This window comes from Heptranchias perlo, unplaced genomic scaffold (genome assembly GCF_035084215.1).
Source record: "Heptranchias perlo isolate sHepPer1 unplaced genomic scaffold, sHepPer1.hap1 HAP1_SCAFFOLD_180, whole genome shotgun sequence".
In the NCBI taxonomy this organism is placed as follows: Eukaryota; Metazoa; Chordata; class Chondrichthyes; order Hexanchiformes; family Hexanchidae; genus Heptranchias; species Heptranchias perlo.
This window is the reverse complement of record NW_027139077.1, coordinates 361,808-385,356: the sequence shown is the minus strand read 5'-3', so window position 1 is coordinate 385,356 and position 23,549 is coordinate 361,808. Positions and strand designations below refer to the sequence as shown.

At 55.1% G+C, this 23,549-nt stretch overlaps 1 protein-coding gene across 4 annotated transcripts in view; it reads left to right on the top strand.

Annotated features, from left to right (window-relative positions):
* LOC137309790 (netrin-G1-like) overlaps positions 1-22,942 on the top strand; it is a 53,572-nt gene extending 30,630 nt beyond the window's left edge. The window contains exons 2-7 of one of the 4 annotated variants that reach the window (XM_067977821.1): positions 2,122-2,765; positions 5,476-5,648; positions 6,719-6,745; positions 14,875-15,042; positions 19,993-20,127; positions 21,470-21,880. In XM_067977821.1, coding sequence (XP_067833922.1) covers positions 2,122-2,765; positions 5,476-5,648; positions 6,719-6,745; positions 14,875-15,042; positions 19,993-20,127; positions 21,470-21,699 — 1,377 coding nt within the window. In that variant the 3' untranslated portion in view covers positions 21,700-21,880. Of the gene's footprint in view, positions 1-2,121; positions 2,766-5,475; positions 5,649-6,718; positions 6,746-14,874; positions 15,043-19,992; positions 20,128-21,469; positions 21,881-22,869 lie in introns of those variants that run through there. The other 3 variants (XM_067977820.1, XM_067977818.1, XM_067977819.1) reach the window with 3 other exon arrangements.
* The last annotated feature ends 607 nt before the right edge of the window (positions 22,943-23,549 follow it).

Genomic DNA, 23,549 nt, shown 5'->3' with positions numbered 1-23,549 from the left:
CCTTTTGGGCAATAAATACCGGCCTCACCAGCGACGCCCACATCCCGAGAATTAATAAACACAAATGATTCTTTCAGAACAACATTCCTGAGAAATTGGCCGATGATAAATTCTGTGATCCAGATATTCCGAATTCTGATACAACAAACTGCACAGTGACAGGGAATCAACCCCAGTGACGGGGAATCACCCCCAGTGACGGGGAATCACCCCCAGTGACGGGGAATCACCCCCAGTGACGGGGAATCACCCCCAGTGACGGGGAATCACCCCCAGTGAGGATAAGGTGGGATCTTACAGTTGTGTTTCCAATTCCTGTGTAGTTTTACAATTCAGGTCTCTAAATATTTTAGAGGTGTGAAGCTATTTTTAGTTCGACAGAGCGAGAATCATTCCTCGACACTACAGCGATATAATTAACCAGCCGTCTAACCGTCCAGCACAGAGTGCAGTGAGATGGAGCGCGTACAGTTTAATCAAAACTTATCCCTGAGAAAATTAGAGTGGATCGATATTCCTGGATTCCAAGACAGTGTCGAGGGAGCTTTACTCTGTATCTAACCCGTGCTGTACCTGCCCTGGGAGTGTTTGATGGGACAGTGTAGAGGGAGCTTTACTCTGTATCTAATCCTGTACCTGCCCTGGGAGTGTTTGATGGGACAGTGTCGAGGGAGCTTTACTCTGTATCTCACCCGTGCTGTACCTGCCCTGGGAGTGTTTGATGGGACAGTGTAGAGGGAGCTTTACTCTGTATCTAACCCGTGCTGTACCTGCCCTGGGACTGTTTGATGGGACAGTGTAGAGGGAGCTTTACTCTGTATCTAATCCTGTACCTGCCCTGGGAGTGTTTGATGGGACAGTGTAGAGGGAGCTTTACTCTGTATCTAACCTGTGCTGTACCTGCCCAGGGAGTGTTTGATGGGACAGTGTAGAGGGAGCTTTACTCTGTATCTAACCCGTGCTGTACCTGCCCTGGGAGTGTTTGATGGGACAGTGTAGAGGGAGCTTTACTCTGTATCTAACCCGTGCTGTACCTGCCCTGGGACTGTTTGATGGGACAGTGCAGAGGGAGCTTTATTCTGTATCTAATCCTGTACCTGCCCTGGGTGTGTTTGATGGGACAGTGTAGAGGGAGCTTTACTCTGTATCTAACCCGTGCTGTACCTGCCCAGGGAGTGTTTGATGTGGGACAGTGTAGAGGGAGCTTTACTCTGTATCTAACCTGTGCTGTACCTGCCCTGGGAGTGTTTGATGGGACAGTGTAGAGGGAGCTTTACTCTGTATCTAACCCGTGCTGTACCTGCCCTGGGAGTGTTTGATGGGACAGTGTAGAGGGAGCTTTACTCTGTATCGAACCCGTGCTGTACCTGCCCAGGGAGTGTTTGATGTGGGACAGTGTAGAGGGAGCTTTACTCTGTATCTAACCTGTGCTGTACCTGCCCTGGGAGTGTTTGATGGGACAGTGTAGAGGGAGCTTTACTCTGTATCTAACCCGTGCTGTACCTGCCCTGGGAGTGTTTGATGGGACAGTGTAGAGGGAGCTTTACTCTGTATCTAACCCGTGCTGTACCTGCCCTGGGAGTGTTTGATGGGACAGTGTAGAGGGAGCTTTACTCTGTATCTAACCCGTGCTGTACCTGCCCTGGGAGTGTTTGATGGGACAGTGTAGAGGGAGCTTTACTCTGTATCTAACCCGTGCTGTACCTGCCCTGGGAGTGTTTGATGGGACAGTGTAGAGGGAGCTTTACTCTGTATCTAACCCGTGCTGTACCTGCCCTGGGAGTGTTTGATGGGACAGTGTAGATGGGGCCTAACTCTGTATCTAACCCGTGCTGTACCTGCCCTGGGAGTGTTTGATGGGACAGTGTAGATGGGGCCTAACTCTGTATCTAACCCGTGCTGTACCTGCCCTGGGAGTGTTTGATGGGACAGTGTAGATGGGGCCTAACTCTGTATCTAACCCGTGCTGTACCTGCCCTGGGAGTGTTTGATGGGACAGTGTAGAGGGAGCTTTACTCTGTATCTAACCCATGCTGTACCTGCCCTGGGAGTGTTTGATGGGACAGTGTCGATGGGGCCTAACTCTGTATCTAACCTGTGTTGCTCTGTGCCCATTTCCAGGAGAACCCCTACATGTGCAACAACGAGTGTGATGCTCGCACGCCCGAGCTCGCACACCCCCCCGAGCTGATGCTGGATCACGAGGGCAGGATCCCAAACACCTTTTGGCAAAGCGTCTCCTGGAGGAGTTTCCCCGAGCCCCTCCTGGTCAATATCACCCTGTCCTGGGGCAAGACCATCGAGCTGACCGAGGATATCGTCATCACCTTCGAGTCGGGCCGGCCGGAGCAGATGGTCCTGGAGAAATCTCTGGACCACGGCCGGACGTGGCAGCCCTACCAGTTCTACGCTGCCGACTGCCTCAACTCCTTCGGGATGGAGCGGAGAACGGTCCGGGATCTGAGCCCAGCCTCGGTGCTGGACATCATCTGCACGGAGGAGGACTCCAGGGGCTACGTGTGGAAGGTGGACAAGACGGTCCGCTTCGAGATCAGGGAGCGGTTCGCCCTGTTCGGGGGGCCCCTTCTCCGCAACATGGCCTCGCTCTACGGCCAGCTGGACACCACCAAGGACCTGAGGGACTTCTTCACCCTGACCGACCTGCGGGTCAGGCTGCTCCGGCCGGCCACCGGGGCCACCAGCGTCGACCAGCTCAACGTCTCCAAATACTTCTACGCCATCTCCAACGTGGAGATTCACGGACGGTGAGAGCTCCTCGTCACCTCTGCTCAGGGTCACTGATCCCACACTTCACATCCAGGGGGCGCTGTATCAGGGCAAACATCTGGGGGACGGTCCATCAGGGCAAACATCTGGGGGACTGTCTATCAAGGCAAACATCTGGGGGGCGGTCTATCAGGGCCAACATCTGGAGGGAACTCTATCAACAACAACAACTTGCAATTATACAGCCCCTTTAACAGAGTAAAACGTCCCAAGGTGCTTCACAGGAGCGATTATCAAACAAAAATTTGATACCGAGCCACATAAGGAGATATTAGGACAGGAGACTAAAAGCTTGTTCGAAGAGGTAGGTTTTGAGGAGCGTCTCAAAGGAGGAGAGAGAGGTGGAGAGGGGGAGAGGTTTAGGGAGGGAATTCCAGAGCTTAGCTCCCAGGTAGCTGAAGGCACGGCTGCCAATGGTGTCGCGATTAAAATTGGGGATGTGCAAGAGGCCAGAATTGGAGAGATCTCGGAGGGTTGAAGGGCTGGAGGAGGTTACAGAGATAGGGAGGGGCGAGGCCATGGAGGGATTTGAACACAAGGATGAGAATTTTAAAATCGAGGCTTTGCCAATGTTGGTCAGTGAGCACAGGGGTGATGGGAGAACGGGACTTGGTGCGAGTTAGGATACGGGCAGCAGAGTTAGCCTCAGACTGTGGCCGGGGAGAGGGATGGAGTCGGTGTCTGGGGAACGGAGTTTGAGGCGGGGACTGAAGACAATGGCTTCGGTCTTCCCAATATTTAATTGGAGGAAATTTCTGGTCCTCCAGTACTGGCTGTTGGAAAAGCAGCGTGACAAATCAGAGAGAGTGGAGGGGTCGAGAGAGGTGGGGGTGAGGTGGAGCTGGGTGTCGTCAGTGTACATGTGGAACCTGACGTTGTGTTTTCAGATGATGTCAACGGGGGGCAGCCTGTAGATGAGAAATTCTACACTCAGCATCTGGGAGACTCACTCGAGCTTTTAGTCCAGGAGAATCTTCAGACACTAATTCGAGAACAGGAACAGGAAAATGTTTACGCTGAGGTTAATTTGCCTCCAAGGAACTGTCTGGGTTTCTGCTTAGTTCAGCAAAAAGTGCCGAGAACAGCAAATGTGCTGAATGTGTGAGGACCAATCTGCAGATTTTGAAGCTTCACCTTCCCAGTGAGTTAAACGGCGGCCCGATGCTGTTAGCACAGAATCCCCGAGACCAGCGATCTCACACTTTACAACACAGAAACCCTCACAACACACTGGGCCTTTCCACATCGTATTTACTAAAGGGAAATCTTCATCACACTCACTGTTAATGTCAGCGATGCGATTGTGTCCTTTAGAACATTAAAATATATATTTCACAAGGAGGTGATCCCAGACCGACCTTCCCCAGAAACTGTAAACTCCCATCACAGCGACTAAACCCTCTTCAATGTGATAATGACCAAATAATCTGTTTTATGATGTTGGTTGGTGGATAAACATTGGTCAGGACACCGGGGAGAACTCCCCCGCTCTTCTTTGAAATAATGGCTGTGGGATCTTTTACCCCCACCTCGGTTTAACATCTCTTCCAAAAGACAGCACCTCCGACAGTGCGGCACTCCCTCAGGACTGACCCTCCGACAGTGCAGCGCTCCCTCAGGACTGACCCTCCGACAGTGCAGCGCTCCCTCAGGACTGACCCTCCGACAGTGCAGCGCTCCCTCAGTACTGACCCTCCGACAGTGCAGCGCTCCCTCAGTACTGACCCTCCGACAGTGCAGCACTCCCTCAGGACTGACCCTCCGACAGTGCAGCACTCCCTCAGTACTGACCCTCCGACAGTGCAGCGCTCCCTCAGTACTGACCCTCCGACAGTGCAGCACTCCCTCAGTACTGACCCTCCGACAGTGCAGCGCTCCCTCAGTACTGACCCTCCGACAGTGCAGCGCTCCCTCAGGACTGACCCTCCGACAGTGCAGCACTCCCTCAGGACTGACACCGGGGAGTGCCGGCCTAGATTATGTACTCAAGTCTCTTATGACCTTCTGACTCAGAGGCGAGATCTGAATATCACATTGCTGTTTGTGGGATCTTGCTGTGCGTAAATTGGCTGCTGTGTTTCCCACATTACAACAGTGACTACATTTCAAATTTACTTCATTGGCTGTAAAGCGCTTTGGGACGTCCTGAGGTGGTGAAAGGCGCTGTGGAAATGGGAGTTCTTTCTCTTTTTAGAGTTGACCCATGTTCCTGGTCTCTGCTGCTCCAGTCAGTGGGAATTGCCCCGTGCTGGGAATTGTCCCGTGCTGGGAATTGTCCCGTGCTGGGAATTGTCCATGAGTGGGCTGTGCTGGTAATCATTCTGTACTGGGAATCGCCCCGCGCTGGGAATCGTTCTGCGTTGGGAACTGCCCCGTGCTGGGAATCGCTCTGTACTGGGTTTGTCGTCCTGTGCAGTTCGGGCCTGAGATCTTGTCACTGGGTCCAGTTTGGGGAAAGGGGAGACTGTGTGAGGGGATCACAGGCTGCCCATGTTCTGCAGGAAGGGGTTTGCATCAGTTTAAAATTCTGCAATGACCTTGAACTGGGATCCAGGACCTTCCTGTGATGGAGACACCAGGAACCTAAGCTGGTAAAGGGAGAGCTGAGCCCCGGAGCAGAGAGTCCGGTGTGTAACGGAGCTGCTCGGGGTCATTTTAAACCAGCTTGTCCCCTTGTTTTTTTGCCAGGTGTAAGTGCAATCTTCACGCCAACAACTGTGTCCTGGAGAAGGGGAAGCTGAGTTGCGAGTGTGAGCACAACACGACGGGGCCGGACTGCGGGAGATGCAAGAAAGGCTTTCAAGGCCGGCCGTGGAGAGCCGGCTCGTACCTCCCGATCCCCAAAGGGACGGCCAATATCTGTGAGTAACGAGGGCTTCTCCGGCCCCGCCTGATACCGGCGGCACCTTGGGTTTCGGTTCAGATTTCATTCTAATTCCAACTCCCGGCAATGCACCGATTCCAAAATAGAAGCAAATGGATGTTTGTGAATGAATTAATGTGTAAACAGAGACTCAGAGCGGGAGATTGGACAGAGACAGAGAACAGGAATAAGGACTGACTCCAGGGGGAGGGGACCGCGAGGGGGAGGGGAAGGGGGTCAGGAGGGGGGGAGAAGGGGGTCAGGAGGGAGGAGAAGAGGGTTCAGGAGGGAGGGAGAAGGGGTTCAGGAGGGGGGGAGGAGGGGGGGCGGAGCCTCCATTCCCTCAAGGTGGGGCTCAGTCTGTGATTGTGACTCCTGGATTATCCCCAAATCCCCTCCCCAACTGACAACCCCTCCCCACAAACCCCCTCCCCAACCGATAACCCCTCCCCCAACCCCTCCAATCCCCCTCCCCTTTCTCTCCTCTCCCCTCCCCTCCTCTTCCAATCTCCAATCCACCTCCATTCCCCCCTCCCCTTCACTCCACCTCCTCCCCGTCTCCCTTTCTCCCCCTCTCTCCTTTGCGTTCCCCTCTCCTTTCCCCTCCCTCTCAAATCTCTACTCCACCTCCAATACCCCTCCCCCTCCACTCCGCTGCGCCTCTCCCCTCCTCCCCCTCTCTGGTCTCCCCTTCCCACTCCTTTCCCATCCCCCTCCAATCTCTACTCCACCTCCAATACCCCTCCCCCTCCACTCCCACTCCTCTACCTCTCCCACTCCCCCTCCTCTCCCACTCCCCCTCCTCCCCCTCTCCCTCTCCCCCCTCCTCCCCTCTCCCTATCCCCCCTCCTCCCCTCTCCCTATCCCCAATCCTCCCCCCTCTGCTCCCTCCTCTCCCCTCCTCTCCCCCTCCCCCTCCCCCTCCCTTCACTCTGAAGAAGTCTCCTTTCACTGTAATGTGTTTACGTTGCGTTCTGACACATTGTTCCACTAAAATACTTTATAATCCGTGTTCGACACAAACACCTGAACTCAGGCCCTGATTTTTGTTTCTGTTTCCCTCTCCAGGCCTCCCGAACACCGTCACCAGTGACCGTAAGTAGGACCTACGCTCTCTGACCTGCGACCTGCTGACCCTGAGCCCATTTCTGTATCTGGAGCGAACGAACCTTCCCCTCGACTCCCCCTCGTGTCTCACTGACCGTGGAACAGGTGTAGGTGTGAACAGGGAGTGAGTGTGGAACAGGTGTAGGTGTGAACAGGGAGTGAGTGTGGAACAGGTGTAGGTGTGAACAGGGAGTGAGTGTGGAACAGGTGTAGGTGTGACCAGGGAGTGAGTGTGGAACAGGTGTAGGTGTGACCAGGGAGTGTGGAACAGGTGTAGGTGTGAACAGGGACTGAGTGTGGAACAGGTGTAGGTGGGAACAGGGACTGAGTGTGGAACAGGTGTAGGTGTGAACAGGGAGTGAGTGTGGAACAGGTGTCGGTGTGAACAGGGAGTTAGTGTGGAACAGGTGTAGGTGTGAACAGGGAGTGAGTGTGGAACAGGTGTAGGTGTGACCAGGGAGTGAGTGTGGAACAGGTGTAGGTGTGACCAGGGAGTGTGGAACAGGTGTAGGTGTGAACAGGGACTGAGTGTGGAACAGGTGTAGGTGGGAACAGGGAGTGTGGAACAGGTGTAGGTGTGAACAGGGACTGAGTGTGGAACAGGTGTAGGTGGGAACAGGGACTGAGTGTGGAACAGGTGTGGGTGTGAACAGGGACTGAGTGTGGAACAGGTGTAGGTGTGAACAGGGACTGAGTGTGGAACAGGTGTGGGTGTGAACAGGGACTGAGTGTGGAACAGGTGTAGGTGTGAACAGGGACTGGATGAGGAACAGGTGTAGGTGTGATCAGGGAGTGAGTGTGGAACAGGTGTCGGTGTGAACAGGGACTGAGTGTGGAACAGGTGTAGGTGTGAACAGGGAGTGAGTGTGGAACAGGTGTAGGTGGGAACAGGGACTGAGTGTGGAACAGGTGTGGGTGTGAACAGGGACTGAGTGTGGAACAGGTGTAGGTGTGAACAGGGACTGAGTGTGGAACAGGTGTGGGTGTGAACAGGGACTGAGTGTGGAACAGGTGTAGGTGTGAACAGGGACTGGATGAGGAACAGGTGTAGGTGTGATCAGGGAGTGAGTGTGGAACAGGTGTCGGTGTGAACAGGGACTGAGTGTGGAACAGGTGTAGGTGTGATCAGGGAGTGAGTGTGGAACAGGTGTCGGTGTGAACAGGGACTGAGTGTGGAACAGGTGTAGGTGTGAACAGGGAGTGAGTGTGGAACAGGTGTCGGTGTGAACAGGGACTGGATGAGGAACAGGTGTAGGTGTGAACAGGGACTGAGTGTGGAACAGGTGTAGGTGTGAACAGGGACTGAGTGCGGAACAGGTGTAGGTGTGAACAGGGAGTGAGTGTGGAACAGGTGTAGGTGTGAACAGGGACTGAGTGTATTTGTGGAAAGCTGTCTGGTTCCTGATACCGAGATCAATCGGGACCTGTTGTAATCCCGTTCTCCCAGATACAGAAATGGGAACTGGACGAGTGTCTCTCGGCCTCAATCTCTTCTCCTTTGTTTCTTGTATTTTGCATGAACTCGTTCCCGTTTATTTAACCCTTCGCATGCTGTCCATGTCATTCCAAACCATCGGCTACATTGAGCACCCAAATCAGCACCCATACTGACCGGGAGCAGAGTGTCCATAACTCCCCGTACTGACCGGGAGAGAGTGTCCATAACTCCCCGTACTGACCGGGAGAGAGTGTCCATAACTCCCCGTACTGACCGGGAGCAGAGTGTCCATAACTCCCCGTACTGACCGGGACAGAGTGTCCATAACTCCCCGTACTGACCGGGACAGAGTGTCCATAACTCCCCGTACTGACCGGGAGCAGAGTGTCCATAACTCCCCGTACTGACCGGGAGCAGAGTGTCCATAACTCCCCGTACTGACCGGGAGCAGAGTGTCCATAACTCCCCGTACTGACCGGGAGCAGAGTGTCCATAACTCCCCGTACTGACCGGGAGCAGAGTGTCCATAACTCCCCGTACTGACCGGGAGCAGAGTGTCCATAACTCCCCGTACTGACCGGGAGCAGAGTGTCCATAACTCCCCGTACTGACCGGGACAGAGTGTCCATAACTCCCCGTACTGACCGGGAGCAGAGTGTCCATAACTCCCCGTACTGACCGGGACAGAGTGTCCATAACTCCCCGTACTGACCGGGAGCAGAGTGTCCATAACTCCCCGTACTGACCGGGAGCAGAGTGTCCATAACTCCCCGTACTGACCGGGAGCAGAGTGTCCATAACTCCCCGTACTGACCAGGAGCAGAGTGTCCATAACTCCCCGTACTGACCGGGAGAGAGTGTCCATAACTCCCCGTACTGACCGGGAGAGAGTGTCCATAACTCCCCGTAATGACCGGGAGAGAGTGTCCATAACTCCCCGTACTGACCGGGACAGAGTGTCCATAACTCCCCGTACTGACCGGGACAGAGTGTCCATAACTCCCCGTACTGACCGGGAGCAGAGTGTCCATAACTCCCCGTACTGACCGGGACAGAGTGTCCATAACTCCCCGTACTGACCGGGACAGAGTGTCCATAACTCCCCGTACTGACCGGGACAGAGTGTCCATAACTCCCCGTACTGACCGGGAGAGAGTGTCCATAACTCCCCGTACTGACCGGGAGCAGAGTGTCCATAACTCCCCGTACTGACCGGGACAGAGTGTCCATAACTCCCCGTACTGACCGGGAGCAGAGTGTCCATAACTCCCCGCACTGACCGGGAGCAGAGTGTCCATAACTCCCCGTACTGACCGGGACACAGTGTCCATAACTCCCCATACTGACCGGGACAGAGTGTCCATAACTCCCCGTACTGACCGGGAGCAGAGTGTCCATAACTCCCCGTACTGACCGGGAGCAGAGTGTCCATAACTCCCCGTACTGACCGGGAGCAGAGTGTCCATAACTCCCCGTACTGACCGGGACAGAGTGTCCATAACTCCCCGTACTGACCGGGAGCAGAGTGTCCATAACTCCCCGTACTGACCGGGAGCAGAGTGTCCATAACTCCCCGTACTGACCGGGACAGAGTGTCCATAACTCCCCGTACTGACCGGGACAGAGTGTCCATAACTCCCCGTACTGACCGGGAGAGAGTGTCCATAACTCCCCGTACTGACCGGGACAGAGTGTCCGTATCACAGTCCGATACTGGACAGGAACATGTGCGATGCTGGGACTGGGACTGGGACTGGGACACCCTGGAGTTCTATGAAACGTTACACTTTGGACCCAAACCTGCCCCTTTCCTGCCCAGGTACAGCCAGAACCGACATGAAAAAACAGACCATCAAAACCTTCATCACTGGCACAAACTTAACGAAAGATAAACTCGTTCTAATGTCTTCAATGATTATCTATTTTGTCCTTAATGACTGACCGTGATTGTTACTGGATTCAGTCTCGCTGAATAATAACAGGGAGACTCAGTCAGATACTGGATTACACAGTTTGTCTTTCAAACACTCAACCTACTCAAATTACTGAAATCCCATAATAACAGCCTGTCACCGGCCTCCCCCCATTAAATCATCGGCTCCACAGACCAGATTCCAGCTAATTAGCGTTCGCTCGGCTTCGAGCTCCAACGCGGGCAGTGATTCGACCCGGAGAAGCGATTGATTGAACCGACATTGGCTCCCGGTCCAGCAACGCCTCGCAATTAAAATTCTCATCCTCACCTTCAAATCCCTCCCTGGCCTCGCCCCTCCCTATCTCTGTTACCCCCTCCAGCCCCTCGCCCCTCCCTATCTCTGTAACCCCCTCCAGCCCGACACCCCTCCCTATCTCTGTAACCTCCTCCAGCCCCTCACCCCTCCCTATCTCTGTAACCCCCTCCAGCCCCTCACCCCTCCCTATCTCTGTAACCCCCTCCAGCCCGACACCCCTCCCTATCTCTGTAACCTCCTCCAGCCCCTCGCCCCTCCCTATCTCTGTAACCTCCTCCAGCCCCTCGCCCCTCCCTATCTCTGTAACCTCCTCCAGCCCCTCGCCCCTCCCTATCTCTGTAACCCCCTCCAGCCCCTCACCCCTCCCTATCTCTGTAACCCCCTCCAGCCCGACACCCCTCCCTATCTCTGTAACCTCCTCCAGCCCCTCGCCCCTCCCTATCTCTGTAACCTCCTCCAGCCCCTCGCCCCTCCCTATCTCTGTAACCTCCTCCAGCCCCTCGCCCCTCCCTATCTCTGTAACCCCCTCCAGCCCCTCGCCCCTCCCTATCTCTGTAACCTCCTCCAGCCCCTCGCCCCTCCCTATCCCTGTAACCTCCTCCAGCCCTACACCCCTCCCTATCTCTGTAACCTCCTCCAGCCCTACACCCCTCCCTATCTCTATAACCTCCTCCAGCCCTACACCCCTCCCTATCTCTGTAACCTCCTCCTGCCCCTCGCCCCTCCCTATCTCTGTGACCTCCTCCAGCCCTACAACCCTCCCTATTTCTGTAACCTCCTCCAGCCCTACACCCCTCCCTATCTCTGTAACCTCCTCCAGCCCCTCGCCCCTCCCTATCTCTGTAACCTCCTCCAGCCCCTCGCCCCTCCCGGTCTCTGTTACCTCCTCCAGCCCCTCGCCCCTCCCTATCTCTGTAACCTCCTCCAGCCCCTCGCCCCTCCCTATCTCTGTAACCTCCTCCAGCCCTACACCCCTCCCTATCTCAGTCACCCCCTCCAGCCCTACACCCCTCCCTATCTCTGTAACCTCCTCCAGCCCTACACCCCTCCCCATCTCTGTAACCTCCAGCCCTACACCCCTCCCTATCTCTGTAACCTCCTCCAGCCCTACACCGCTTCCTATCTCTGTCACCTCCTCCACTCCCTCGCCCCTCCCTATCTCTGTAACCTCCTCCAACCCTACACCCCTCCCTATCTCTGTAACCTCCTGCAGCCCTACACCCCTCCCTATCTCTGTAACCTCCTCCAGCCTCACACCCCTCCCTATCTCTGTAACCCCCTCCAGCCCTACACCCCTCCCTATCTCTGTAACCTCCTCCAGCCTTACACCCCTCCCTATCTCTGTAACCCCCTCCAGCCCTACAACCCTTCGAGATCTCTGTAACCCCCTCCAGCCCTGCAACCCTTCGAGATCTCTGTGCTCCTCCAATTCTGGCCTCTTGTGACTCACCAATTTTCATCACCCCACCGTTGGCGGCCATGCCTTCAGCTGCCTCGGCCCTTAGCTCTGGAATTCCCTCCCCAAACCTCTCTCTCTCCTCCTTTAAGACCCTCCTTAAAACCCACCTCTTTGACCAAGCTTTTGGTCACCTGTCCCAATATCTCCTGATGTGGCTCGGTGTCAGTTTTTGTCTGATTGGTGGAGAGGCGGAGATGGAAGTGTCTGGTTGCTTGTCTCTCGGACCCACTTGCTTCCCCGTGCAGTCTCGAGTCGATGTGTTTGTGCGCACAGTACAGATGTTCTGTTCAGACCGCGCGTTGTTCTCCATCTGGGATTAATCGTTGCTGATTTCTCCTGACGCAGCTCATCCAAAGCAAGGTCAGACACGGCCAAGTATCTCATCACGAGAGGTCACTAACACAAAGCAAGGTCAGACACGGCCAAGTATCTCATCACGAGAGGTCACTAACACAAAGCAAGGTCAGACACGGCCAAGTATCTCATCACTTGAGGTCACTAACACAAAGCAAGGTCAGACACGGCCAAGTATCTCATCACTAGAGGTCACTAACACAAAGCAAGGTCAGACACGGCCAAGTATCTCATCACTAGAGGTCACTGACACAAAGCAAGGTCAGACACGGCCAATTATCTCATCACTAGAGGTCACTAACACAAAGCAAGGTCAGACACGGCCAAGTATCTCATCACTAGGGGTCACCAACACAAAGCAAGGTCAGACACGGCCAAGTATCTCATCACTAGAGGTCACTAACACAAAGCAAGGTCAGACACGGCCAAGTATCTCATCACTAGAGGTCACCAACACAAAGCAAGGTCAGACACGGCCAATTATCTCATCACTAGAGGTCACTAACACAAAGCAAGGTCAAACACGGCCAAGTATCTCATCACTAGGGGTTACTAACGCAAAGCAAGGTCAGACACGGCCAAGTATTTCATCACTCGGGGTCACTAACACAAAGCAAGGTCAGACACGGCCAAGTATCTCATCACTAGAGGTCACTAACACAAAGCAAGGTCAAACACGGCCAAGTATCTCATCACTAGGGGTTACTAACACAAAGCAAGGTCAGACACGGCCAAGTATTTCATCACTCGGGGTCACTAACACAAAGCAAGGTCAGACACGGCCAAGTATCTCATCACTTGGGGTCACTAACACAAAGCAAGGTCAGACACGGCCAAGTATCTCATCACTAGGGGTCACTAACACAAAGCAAGGTCAGACACGGCCAAGTATTTCATCACTCGGGGTCACTAACACAAAGCAAGGTCAGACACGGCCAAGTATCTCATCACTAGAGGTCACTAACACAAAGCAAGGTCAGACACGGCCAAGTATCTCATCACTAGGGGTCACTAACACAAAGCAAGGTCAGACACGGCCAAGTATTTCATCACTAGAGGTCACTAACACAAAGCAAGGTCAGACACGGCCAAGTATCTCATCACTAGGGGTCACTAACACAAAGCAAGGTCAGACACGGCCAAGTATCTCATCACTAGGGGTCACTAACACAAAGCAAGGTCAGACACGGCCAAGTATCTCATCACTAGAGGTCACTAACACAAAGCAAGGTCAGACACGGCCAAGTATCTCATCACTAGAGGTCACTAACACAAAGCAAGGTCAGACACGGCCAAGTATCTCATCACTAGGGGTCACTAACACAAAGCAAGGTCAGACACGGCCAAGTATCTCATCACTAGAGGTCACGAACACAAAGCAAGGGAGGAGCTCTCAAACAATGCTACTGGCTTGGAGCAGAAAGATGGAGAAAGAAGGACTTGCATTTATATGGCGCCTTTCACAATCTCAGGCTGTCCCAAAGCGCTTTACGGCCAATTAAGTACTTTTAGAAGTGAGGTCACTGTTGTAATGTAGGAAACGCAGCAGGCAATTTGCACACAACAAGATCCCACAAACAGCAATGAAATAAATGACAAGATAATCTGTTTTTTGAGGTTGGTTTAGGGATAAATATTGGCCAGGACACCGGGAAAACTCCCCTTCTCTTATTCAAAATAGTGCCATGGGATCTTTTCCCTCCACCTGAGAGGGCAGACAGGGCCTCGGTTTAATGTCTCAGCAGAAAGATGGCACCTCCGACAGTGCAGCGCTCCCTCAGCACTGACCCTCCGACAGTGCAGCGCTCCCTCAGTGCTGACCCTCCGACAGTGCAGCGCTCCCTCAGTGCTGACCCTCCGACAGTGCAGCACTCCCTCAGTGCTGACCCTCCGACAGTGCAGCACTCCCTCAGTGCTGACCCTCCGACAGTGCAGCACTCCCTCAGTGCTGACCCTCCGACAGTGCAGCACTCCCTCAGTGCTGACCCTCCGACAGTGCAGCACTCCCTCAGTACTGACCCTCCGACAGTGCAGCGCTCCCTCAGTGCTGACCCTCCGACAGTGCAGCACTCCCTCAGTGCTGACCCTCCGACAGTGCAGCACTCCCTCAGTACTGACCCTCCGACAGTGCAGCACTCCCTCAGTGCTGACCCTCCGACAGTGCAGCACTCCCTCAGTACTGACCCTCCGACAGTGCAGCACTCCCTCAGTACTGACCCTCCGACAGTGCAGCACTCCCTCAGTACTGCTCTGGACTGTCAGCCTGGATTTTCTGTTCAAGTCTCTGGAGTGGGACTTGAACCCACGTCCTCCTAACTCAGAGGCGAGAGTGTTACCCTCTGAGCCACAGTTGAAAGGCCCTTAACTTGGAAGCCCTGTATAAAACCCACCACCGGACTCTATAAACCCTGGAACGTTCCCATCCATCGCCATCTGCCTGATTCAATGTGACCGTATCGAGCCAGGAGTCTGATGTTCTCCCCTCACTGCTAAAAGTCTCAGTGTCTCCCCTCCCTTCCATTCCAGACATTTCCTCTCCGCCTCTCATTCCTGCAGCATGTGACCCGCTCGCAGTTTACGACCCGCCTACGTCCTGTCTACGTCCCGTCTACACTTTCTGTCTTCTCCTTGCAAGACTGTGAATGTTTCGGCCACTCGAACCGGTGCAGTTACATCGAGCTGCTCACCACCACCATTTGCGTGAGCTGTAAGCACAACACGAGAGGCCGACACTGCCAGTTGTGCCGACTGGGCTATCACCGAAACCCGTCAGCAGAGCTGGACCATCACAACGTTTGCCTCGGTCAGTTCCTGTTACAATCTCCGCTCTCGCCTCCTTCCTTCACCCTTCAGATTTCAGCCCAAAACAAGATAAAGAAACAAAAAGGAACCTTCGATAGGGCTGAGCAAAAGGAATCAGCTCCCCTTTCCCCAGAGATCAGACCCGGTCCGACCTTTCCCCAGAGATCAGACCCGGTCCGACCTTTCCCCAGAGATCAGACCCGGTCCGACCTTTCCCCAGAGATCAGACCCGGTCCGACCTTTCCCCGGGGATCAGACCCGGTCCGACCTTTCCCCAGAGATCAGACCCAGTCCGACCTTTGCCCAGAGATCAGACCCGGTCCGACCTTTCCCCAGAGATCAGACCCGGTCCGACCTTTCCCCGGAGATCAGACCCGGTCCGACCTTTCCCCGGAGATCAGACCCGGTCCGACCTTTCCCCGGAGATCAGACCCGGTCCGACCTTTCCCCGGAGATCAGACCCGGTCCGACCTTTCCCCAGAGATCAGACCCGGTCCGACCTTTCCCCGGAGATCAGACCCGGTCCGACCTTTCCCCGGAGATCAGACCCGGTCCGACCTTTCCCCGGAGATCAGACCCGGTCCGACCTTTCCCCGGAGATCAGACCCGGTCCGACCTTTCCCCAGAGATCAGACCCGGTCCGACCTTTCCCCAGAGATCAGACCCGGTCCGACCTTTCCCCGGAGATCAGACCCGGTCCGACCTTTCCCCGGAGATCAGACCCGGTCCGACCTTTCCCCAGAGATCAGACCCGGTCCGACCTTTCCCCAGAGATCAGACCCGGTCCGACCTTTCCCCAGAGATCAGACCCGGTCCGACCTTTCCCCGGAGATCAGACCCGGTCCGACCTTTCCCCAGAGATCAGACCCGGTCCGACCTTTCCCCGGAGATCAGACCCGGTCCGACCTTTCCCCGGAGATCAGACCCGGTCCGACCTTTCCCCAGAGATCAGACCCGGTCCGACCTTTCCCCGGAGATCAGACCCGGTCCGACCTTTCCCCAGAGATCAGACCCGGTCCGACCTTTCCCCGGAGATCAGACCCGGTCCGACCTTTCCCCAGAGATCAGACCCGGTCCGACCTTTCCCCGGAGATCAGACCCGGTCCGACCTTTCCCCGGAGATCAGACCCGGTCCGACCTTTCCCCAGAGATCAGACCCGGTCCGACCTTTCCCCAGAGATCAGACCCGGTCCGACCTTTCCCCGGAGATCAGACCCGGTCCGACCTTTCCCCAGAGATCAGACCCGGTCCGACCTTTCCCCGGGGATCAGACCCGGTCCGACCTTTCCCCAGAGATCAGACCCAGTCCGACCTTTGCCCAGAGATCAGACCCGGTCCGACCTTTCCCCAGAGATCAGACCCGGTCCGACCTTTCCCCGGAGATCAGACCCGGTCCGACCTTTCCCCAGAGATCAGACCCGGTCCGACCTTTCCCCGGAGATCAGACCCGGTCCGACCTTTCCCCAGAGATCAGACCCGGTCCGACCTTTCCCCAGAGATCAGACCCGGTCCGACCTTTCCCCAGAGATCAGACCCGGTCCGACCTTTCCCCGGGGATCAGACCCGGTCCGACCTTTCCCCAGAGATCAGACCCGGTCCGACCTTTCCCCAGAGATCAGACCCGGTCCGACCTTTCCCCGGAGATCAGACCCGGTCCGACCTTTCCCCGGAGATCAGACCCGGTCCGACCTTTCCCCGGAGATCAGACCCGGTCCGACCTTTGCCCAGAGATCAGACCCGGTCCGACCTTTGCCCAGAGATCAGACCCGGTCCGACCTTTCCCCGGAGATCAGACCCGGTCCGACCTTTCCCCGGAGATCAGACCCGGTCCGACCTTTCCCCAGAGATCAGACCCGGTCCGACCTTTCCCCAGAGATCAGACCCGGTCCGACCTTTCCCCGGAGATCAGACCCGGTCCGACCTTTCCCCGGAGATCAGACCCGGTCCGACCTTTCCCCGGGGATCAGACCCGGTCCGACCTTTCCCCAGAGATCAGACCCGGTCCGACCTTTCCCCAGAGATCAGACCCGGTCCGACCTTTCCCCGGAGATCAGACCCGGTTCGACCTTTCCCCAGAGATCAGACCCGGTCCGACCTTTCCCCAGAGATCAGACCCGGTCCGACCTTTCCCCGGAGATCAGACCCGGTCCGACCTTTCCCCAGAGATCAGACCCGGTCCGACCTTTCCCCGGAGATCAGACCCGGTCCGACCTTTCCCCGGAGATCAGACCCGGTCCGACCTTTCCCCAGAGATCAGACCCGGTCCGACCTTTCCCCGGAGATCAGACCCGGTCCGACCTTTCCCCGGAGATCAGACCCGGTCCGACCTTTCCCCAGAGATCAGACCCGGTCCGACCTTTGCCCAGAGATCAGACCCGGTCCGACCTTTGCCCAGAGATCAGACCCGGTCCGACCTTTCCCCGGAGATCAGACCCGGTCCGACCTTTCCCCAGAGATCAGACCCAGTCCGACCTTTCCCCGGAGATCAGACCCGGTCCGACCTTTCCCCGGGGATCAGACCCGGTCCGACCTTTCCCCAGAGATCAGACCCGGTCCGACCTTTCCCCGGAGATCAGACCCGGTCCGACCTGTCCCCAGAGATCAGACCCGGTCCGACCTTTCCCCAGAGATCAGACCCGGTCCGACCTTTCCCCGGAGATCAGACCCGGTCCGACCTTTCCCCGGAGATCAGAACCGGTCCGACCTTTCCCCAGAGATCAGACCCGGTCCGACCTTTCCCCGGAGATCAGACCCGGTCCGACCTTTCCCCAGAGATCAGACCCGGTCCGACCTTTCCCCGGAGATCAGACCCGGTCCGACCTTTCCCCGGAGATCAGACCCGGTCCGACCTTTCCCCAGAGATCAGACCCGGTCCGACCTTTCCCCGGAGATCAGACCCGGTCCGACCTTTCCCCGGAGATCAGACCCGGTCCGACCTTTCCCCAGAGATCAGACCCGGTCCGACCTTTGCCCAGAGATCAGACCCGGTCCGACCTTTGCCCAGAGATCAGACCCGGTCCGACCTTTCCCCGGAGATCAGACCCGGTCCGACCTTTCCCCAGAGATCAGACCCAGTCCGACCTTTCCCCGGAGATCAGACCCGGTCCGACCTTTCCCCGGGGATCAGACCCGGTCCGACCTTTCCCCAGAGATCAGACCCGGTCCGACCTTTCCCCGGAGATCAGACCCGGTCCGACCTGTCCCCAGAGATCAGACCCGGTCCGACCTTTCCCCAGAGATCAGACCCGGTCCGACCTTTCCCCGGAGATCAGACCCGGTCCGACCTTTCCCCAGAGATCAGACCCGGTCCGACCTTTCCCCAGAGATCAGACCCGGTCCGACCTTTCCCCAGAGATCAGACCCGGTCCGACCTTTCCCCGGAGATCAGACCCGGTCCGATCTTTCCCCGGAGATCAGACCCGGTCCGACCTTTCCCCGGAGATCAGACCCGGTCCGACCTTTCCCCGGAGATCAGACCCGGTCCGACCTTTCCCCAGAGATCAGACCCGGTCCGACCTTTCCCCAGAGATCAGACCCGGTCCGACCTTTCCCCAGAGATCAGACCCGGTCCGACCTTTCCCCGGAGATCAGACCCGGTCCGACCTTTCCCCAGAGATCAGACCCGGTCCGACCTTTCCCCGGAGATCAGACCCGGTCCGACCTTTCCCCCGAGATCAGACCCGGTCCGACCTTTCCCCAGAGATCAGACCCGGTCCGACCTTTCCCCGGGGATCAGACCCGGTCCGACCTTTCCCCGGAGATCAGACCCGGTCCGACCTTTCCCCGGAGATCAGACCCGGTCCGACCTTTCCCCGGAGATCAGACCCGGTCCGACCTTTCCCTAGCGATGCGGCCTGGCCCTGAGGTAAATTGAAAGCCCTGTGTTGTGACGATATAATCATTGCTTCCCTGTCTCCATTGTTTTTCTGGAATTTGTATGTTGTTTGTTCTCTCGGCAAACGAACATCCTTCATCGTAGCAGCATCACTCGCCTCTGCTCAATGTTACCCTCCCCCCATTGTCTAACATCAATGTTCTCTCTCCATTTCCTCATCTCCTTCCCATTCTCCACACATAGAATTACAGAGAATGTACAGCACAGAAACAGGCCATTCGGCCCAACTGGTCTGTGCCGGTGTTTATGCTCCACACGTGGCTCCTCCCACCTTACTTCATCTCATCCTATCAGCATATCCTTCTATTCCTTTCTCCCTCATGTGTTTATCTAGCTTCCCCTTAAATGCAACTATGCTATTTGCCTCAACTACAGTGAGTTCCACATTCTCACCACTCTCTGGATCGAGAAGTTTCTCCTGAATTCCTTATTGGATTTATTAATGACAGTCTTATATTTACAGCCTCTCGTTTTGGTCTCCCCCACAAGTGGAAACATCTTCTCTCCGTCTATCTTATCAAACCCTGTCTTAATTTTGAAGACCTCTATCAGGTCACCCCTCAGTCTTCTCTTTTCTTGAGAAAAGAGCCCCAGCCTGTTCCATCTTTCCTGATATTTATAACCTCTCAGTTCTGGTATCACCCTGATGAATTTTTGCACCCTCTCCAGTGTCTCTCTATCCTTTTTATAATATGGAGACCAGAACTGTGCACAGTTCTCCAAGTGTGGTCTAACCAAGGTTCTGTACAAGTTTAACATAACCTCTCTGATTGTGAATTCTCTCCCTCTAATAATGAACCCTGGAGCTTGGTTTGCTTTTTATGGTCTTGTTAACCTGCGTTAATTGTGTGCAGTCGCCCCAAGGAGTGGAACACGGGCCGTGTCCAATCAGTGTGTGGACGATTGACGCTGTTTGTAAACTGTTGGAGACTTGTTTCCCCCCGGAGTCGGCTCGTCCCCTGTCCTGGGCCCGAGTCATTTGTGTCCCTGAGGTTGTGTCGATGGGTTTTATTGGGAACAGCCATGTGCAGTGTGTGTGTTGTCTTGTTTCTGCAGACTGTCAGTGTCACCCCTATGGCTCACTCCATGATCGCTGTAATGAGACGGGATATTGTGACTGTAAGGAGGGGACAGCAGGGCCCAAGTGTGACAAGTGCCTGCCCGGATATTACTGGCACAGGGGCTGCCGAGGTAAGTAACCGTTCCAGCACCAGACCCTCCCTCACTCCGCCTGGCTCCTGTGTGTCAGGGTCAGCAGTGGATCCGATAGCAGAGATACCAGGGGGGGAAAGACAAAGGCTTTTAGACAAGGAACCCTCCTGGGTTCCCCCATCACCCTGAGAAACAATTAGTGGCACAGCTCCTCGCAAAGGGAGGGACTGGAGTTCAGTGAGGAGCATTTCATAGAATCAGACAGCACACAAGGAGGCCATTCAGCCCATCGAGGCAGTGCTGGCTCTTTGAAAGAGCGATCCTATTAGTCTCACTCCCCCTGCTCTTTCCCCATAGCCCTGCAAATTTTTCCCCTTCAAGTATTTATTCAATTATCTTTTGAAAGTTATTATTGAATCTGCTTCCAGATCAGAACAACTCACTGTGTAAAAACATTCACCTCATCTCCCCTCTGGTTATTTTGCCAATTACCTTAAATCTGTGTCCTCTGGTTATTGACCCTCCTGCCAGTGGAAACAGTTTCTCCTTATTTACTCTATTAAAACCCCTCATAATTTTTAACCCCTCTATTAAATCTCCCCTTAACCTTCTCAGTTCTGAGGAGAACAATCCCAGCTTCTCCAGTCTCTCCACATAACTGAAGTCCCTCATCCCTGGTACCATTCTGGTAAATCTCCTCTGCACCCTCTCCAAGGCCTTGACATCCTTCCTAAAGTGCGGTGCCCAGAATTGGACACAATAATTTGACACAGAATTTAACCCTCAGTCTCTCCTTCAGTATTTAACCATCAATTTAGTCCTGTTCACCCATCACCCCTGTGATCTCTGGCCTACATTGGCTCCCGGTCCAGCAACACCTCAATTTTAAGATTCACATCCTCACATTCAAATCCCTCCGTTGCCTCGCCCCTCCCTATCTCTGTAACCTCCTTCAGCCCGACACCCCTCCGAGATCTCTGCGCTCCCCCAATTCTGGCCTCTTGCACATCCCCCATTTCCTTCGCCCCACCATTGGCGGCCGTGCCTTCAGCTGTCTGGACCCGAAACTCTGGAATTCCCCTCAAACCTCTCCGCCTCTCCCCCTCTCTCTCCTCCTTTAAGACCCTCCTTAAAATCTTCCTCTTTGACCAAGCTTTTGGTCTCCTATCCTAATATCTCCTTATGTGGTTCAGTGTTAATTTTTGTCTGATTTACGCTCCTGTGAAGCACCTTGGGCCGTTTTACTACGTTAAAGGCGCTATATAAATGCAAGTAGTTGTTGGTGTAAAAGTGAAACACTGGGAGCGGCGACAGTTCAAACAATCTCTGAGGTCAGGAGATTTTCAGTGACCTGACGTTTCTTTTCTCTGACCTCTTGCAGCCGGCGTGTGCGATAACTTGCTGACGCGGTGTCAGAACGGAGGAGTGTGCGAGGACAATGGGAGGTGTCGCTGTCCCGCTCCCTACACCGGGCTCCTGTGTGAGAAAGGCCAGTGTGGGAAGGAAGCAGGAGGGTGTGTCTCCCAATCCCCCCGGGACCCCACCTTACACCGGGTGCTGCTGTCACTCACTGCGCTGCTAACCACCGCTAACGGACGCCCGGCGCTCTGACCCGCTTCCAGCGCCACGGACGCTCACGGGAAGGTGCAAAGAGCGGAGGAGAATCCAGCGTTTACTGCGTCCCCGTTAAACACGGACCCCGCCCTCCGGCCCGGGAAAGGCAAACTGTAACCCAGGCCTGAGCCCACCCACCCACCCACCGAGCCCGACTGTATCTCCGAGCCCTGAAGGAATGGGCAGTCAGTGGGGACTGTACTTTCAGACCCCCCGCCGGAGGGAGGGAGGGAGGGAGGGAGGCAGCTGCTAATATTCATTCTCCAATCGCCAGCCTGGCCTCGGATGGCCAGCTTTGGGAAAGAAGAAAGAAAGAAAGACTTGCATTTATATAGCGCCTTTCACCACCTCAGGACGTCCCAAAGAGCTTTACAGCCAATGAAGTACTTTTGAAGTGTCGTCACTGTTGGAATGTAGGAAACACGGCAGAAAATTTGTGGAGCTCAGAGGAGGCCGTTCCCCGCTCTGGTGCAGCCCTCGCTCGCTCGCCCCTCACTCCCTCCCTCTCCCTCACTCTCTCCCTTCCTCACTCTCCCTCACACCCTCATTCACTCCTCACTCACTCTGTCCCTCCACTCACTCAATCCACACTCCCTCCCTCCCTCACTTCATTCATTCACTCCCTCAGTCACTCCACTCACTCATCAATTGCTTGCCCCTCACTCACTCACTCCCTCCATCCCTCTCACTCCTCACTCATTCACTCACTCCTCACTCTCCACACTCACTCCTTCACTCCCTCCCTCACTCTTTCCCTCACTCCTTCCCTCCCTCACTCCCTCCCTCACTCACTCAGTCACTCACTCATTCCTCACTCACTCACTCCCTCACTCACTGCGAGGGATTGCTGACGGTACATCGTGACCTGAGGAAATCTGTGGGCCGGCTTCGAGCGGCCTACAACCTGGGCTTTAGTGACCGTTGTGTGTAATCCTGGAGCGCATCAGAGCGATGGGGGAATAATCCTGAGCAGTGAGTGGAGAGTGTTAGTACGTTTATCGATTCTTTTGTATTAAGATGAAGTTATTTTCTTGCAATCCCACAATGTTCCATGTAGTTTTTGTATGAATCGCGGTTTGTGTTGATGAATATATCTCTCACTGTGTAATTCCCAGCGACGGGGGGAATGAGACGGTTTTATTTTATTTGTATGATTTTCCTGTGCAGATTTCTCTGTAACTGCAACGTGCTGACATGAAAGCATCTGAGTTTACAGCTCTGGAAAGTGTCATAAGATCCAGGAAAGGATTTGATGCTTTACTCTGGACAACAATAAAAGCTGCTGCAGAAAGTGTCCTGGTCTCCTGATCTGGGTCCTGACTATGTGTCTGTGGGAATGGGTTCAGGGGGAGGGGGAAGGGGTTGAGGGGCAGGGGAGTGGGTTGAGGGGGAGGGAAAGGGGTTGAGGGGAAGGGGTTAAGGGGGTTAGGAAGGGGGTTCGGGGGGAGTGTCCCGGGTCGGTTCCAGTCCTGGGTTCCCCGATTCCAGGAGCCTGTTGAACGGGAGCCATCGACAGATTGGGCCGTATTGCACTCTGGGAGATTGAGTGACCTGACCCCGTGACCCCAGACAGGCGGCGGAGGGGGAGGGGGACAGTGGCCAGGGAGGAGGGGAGGGGGTGGAATCAGCAGCATGGGAACGGAGTTTGTGGCGGGGATCGAAGACACCGGCTGAAATTTTAACTCCAAGCTGTGAAGTCGGCGGGGGGCGAATTCCTTGAGTCCGGGTTTCCCGGACGTCCTTAGGATTTTGACGTCAGGACGTCTTTTAGGTTTTTTTGCGCCCAAAAGTTCGTCTGGATTGACAGGCTGGTCTCAGTCGGACGGGAGAAGAGCAAGGAAGATGAT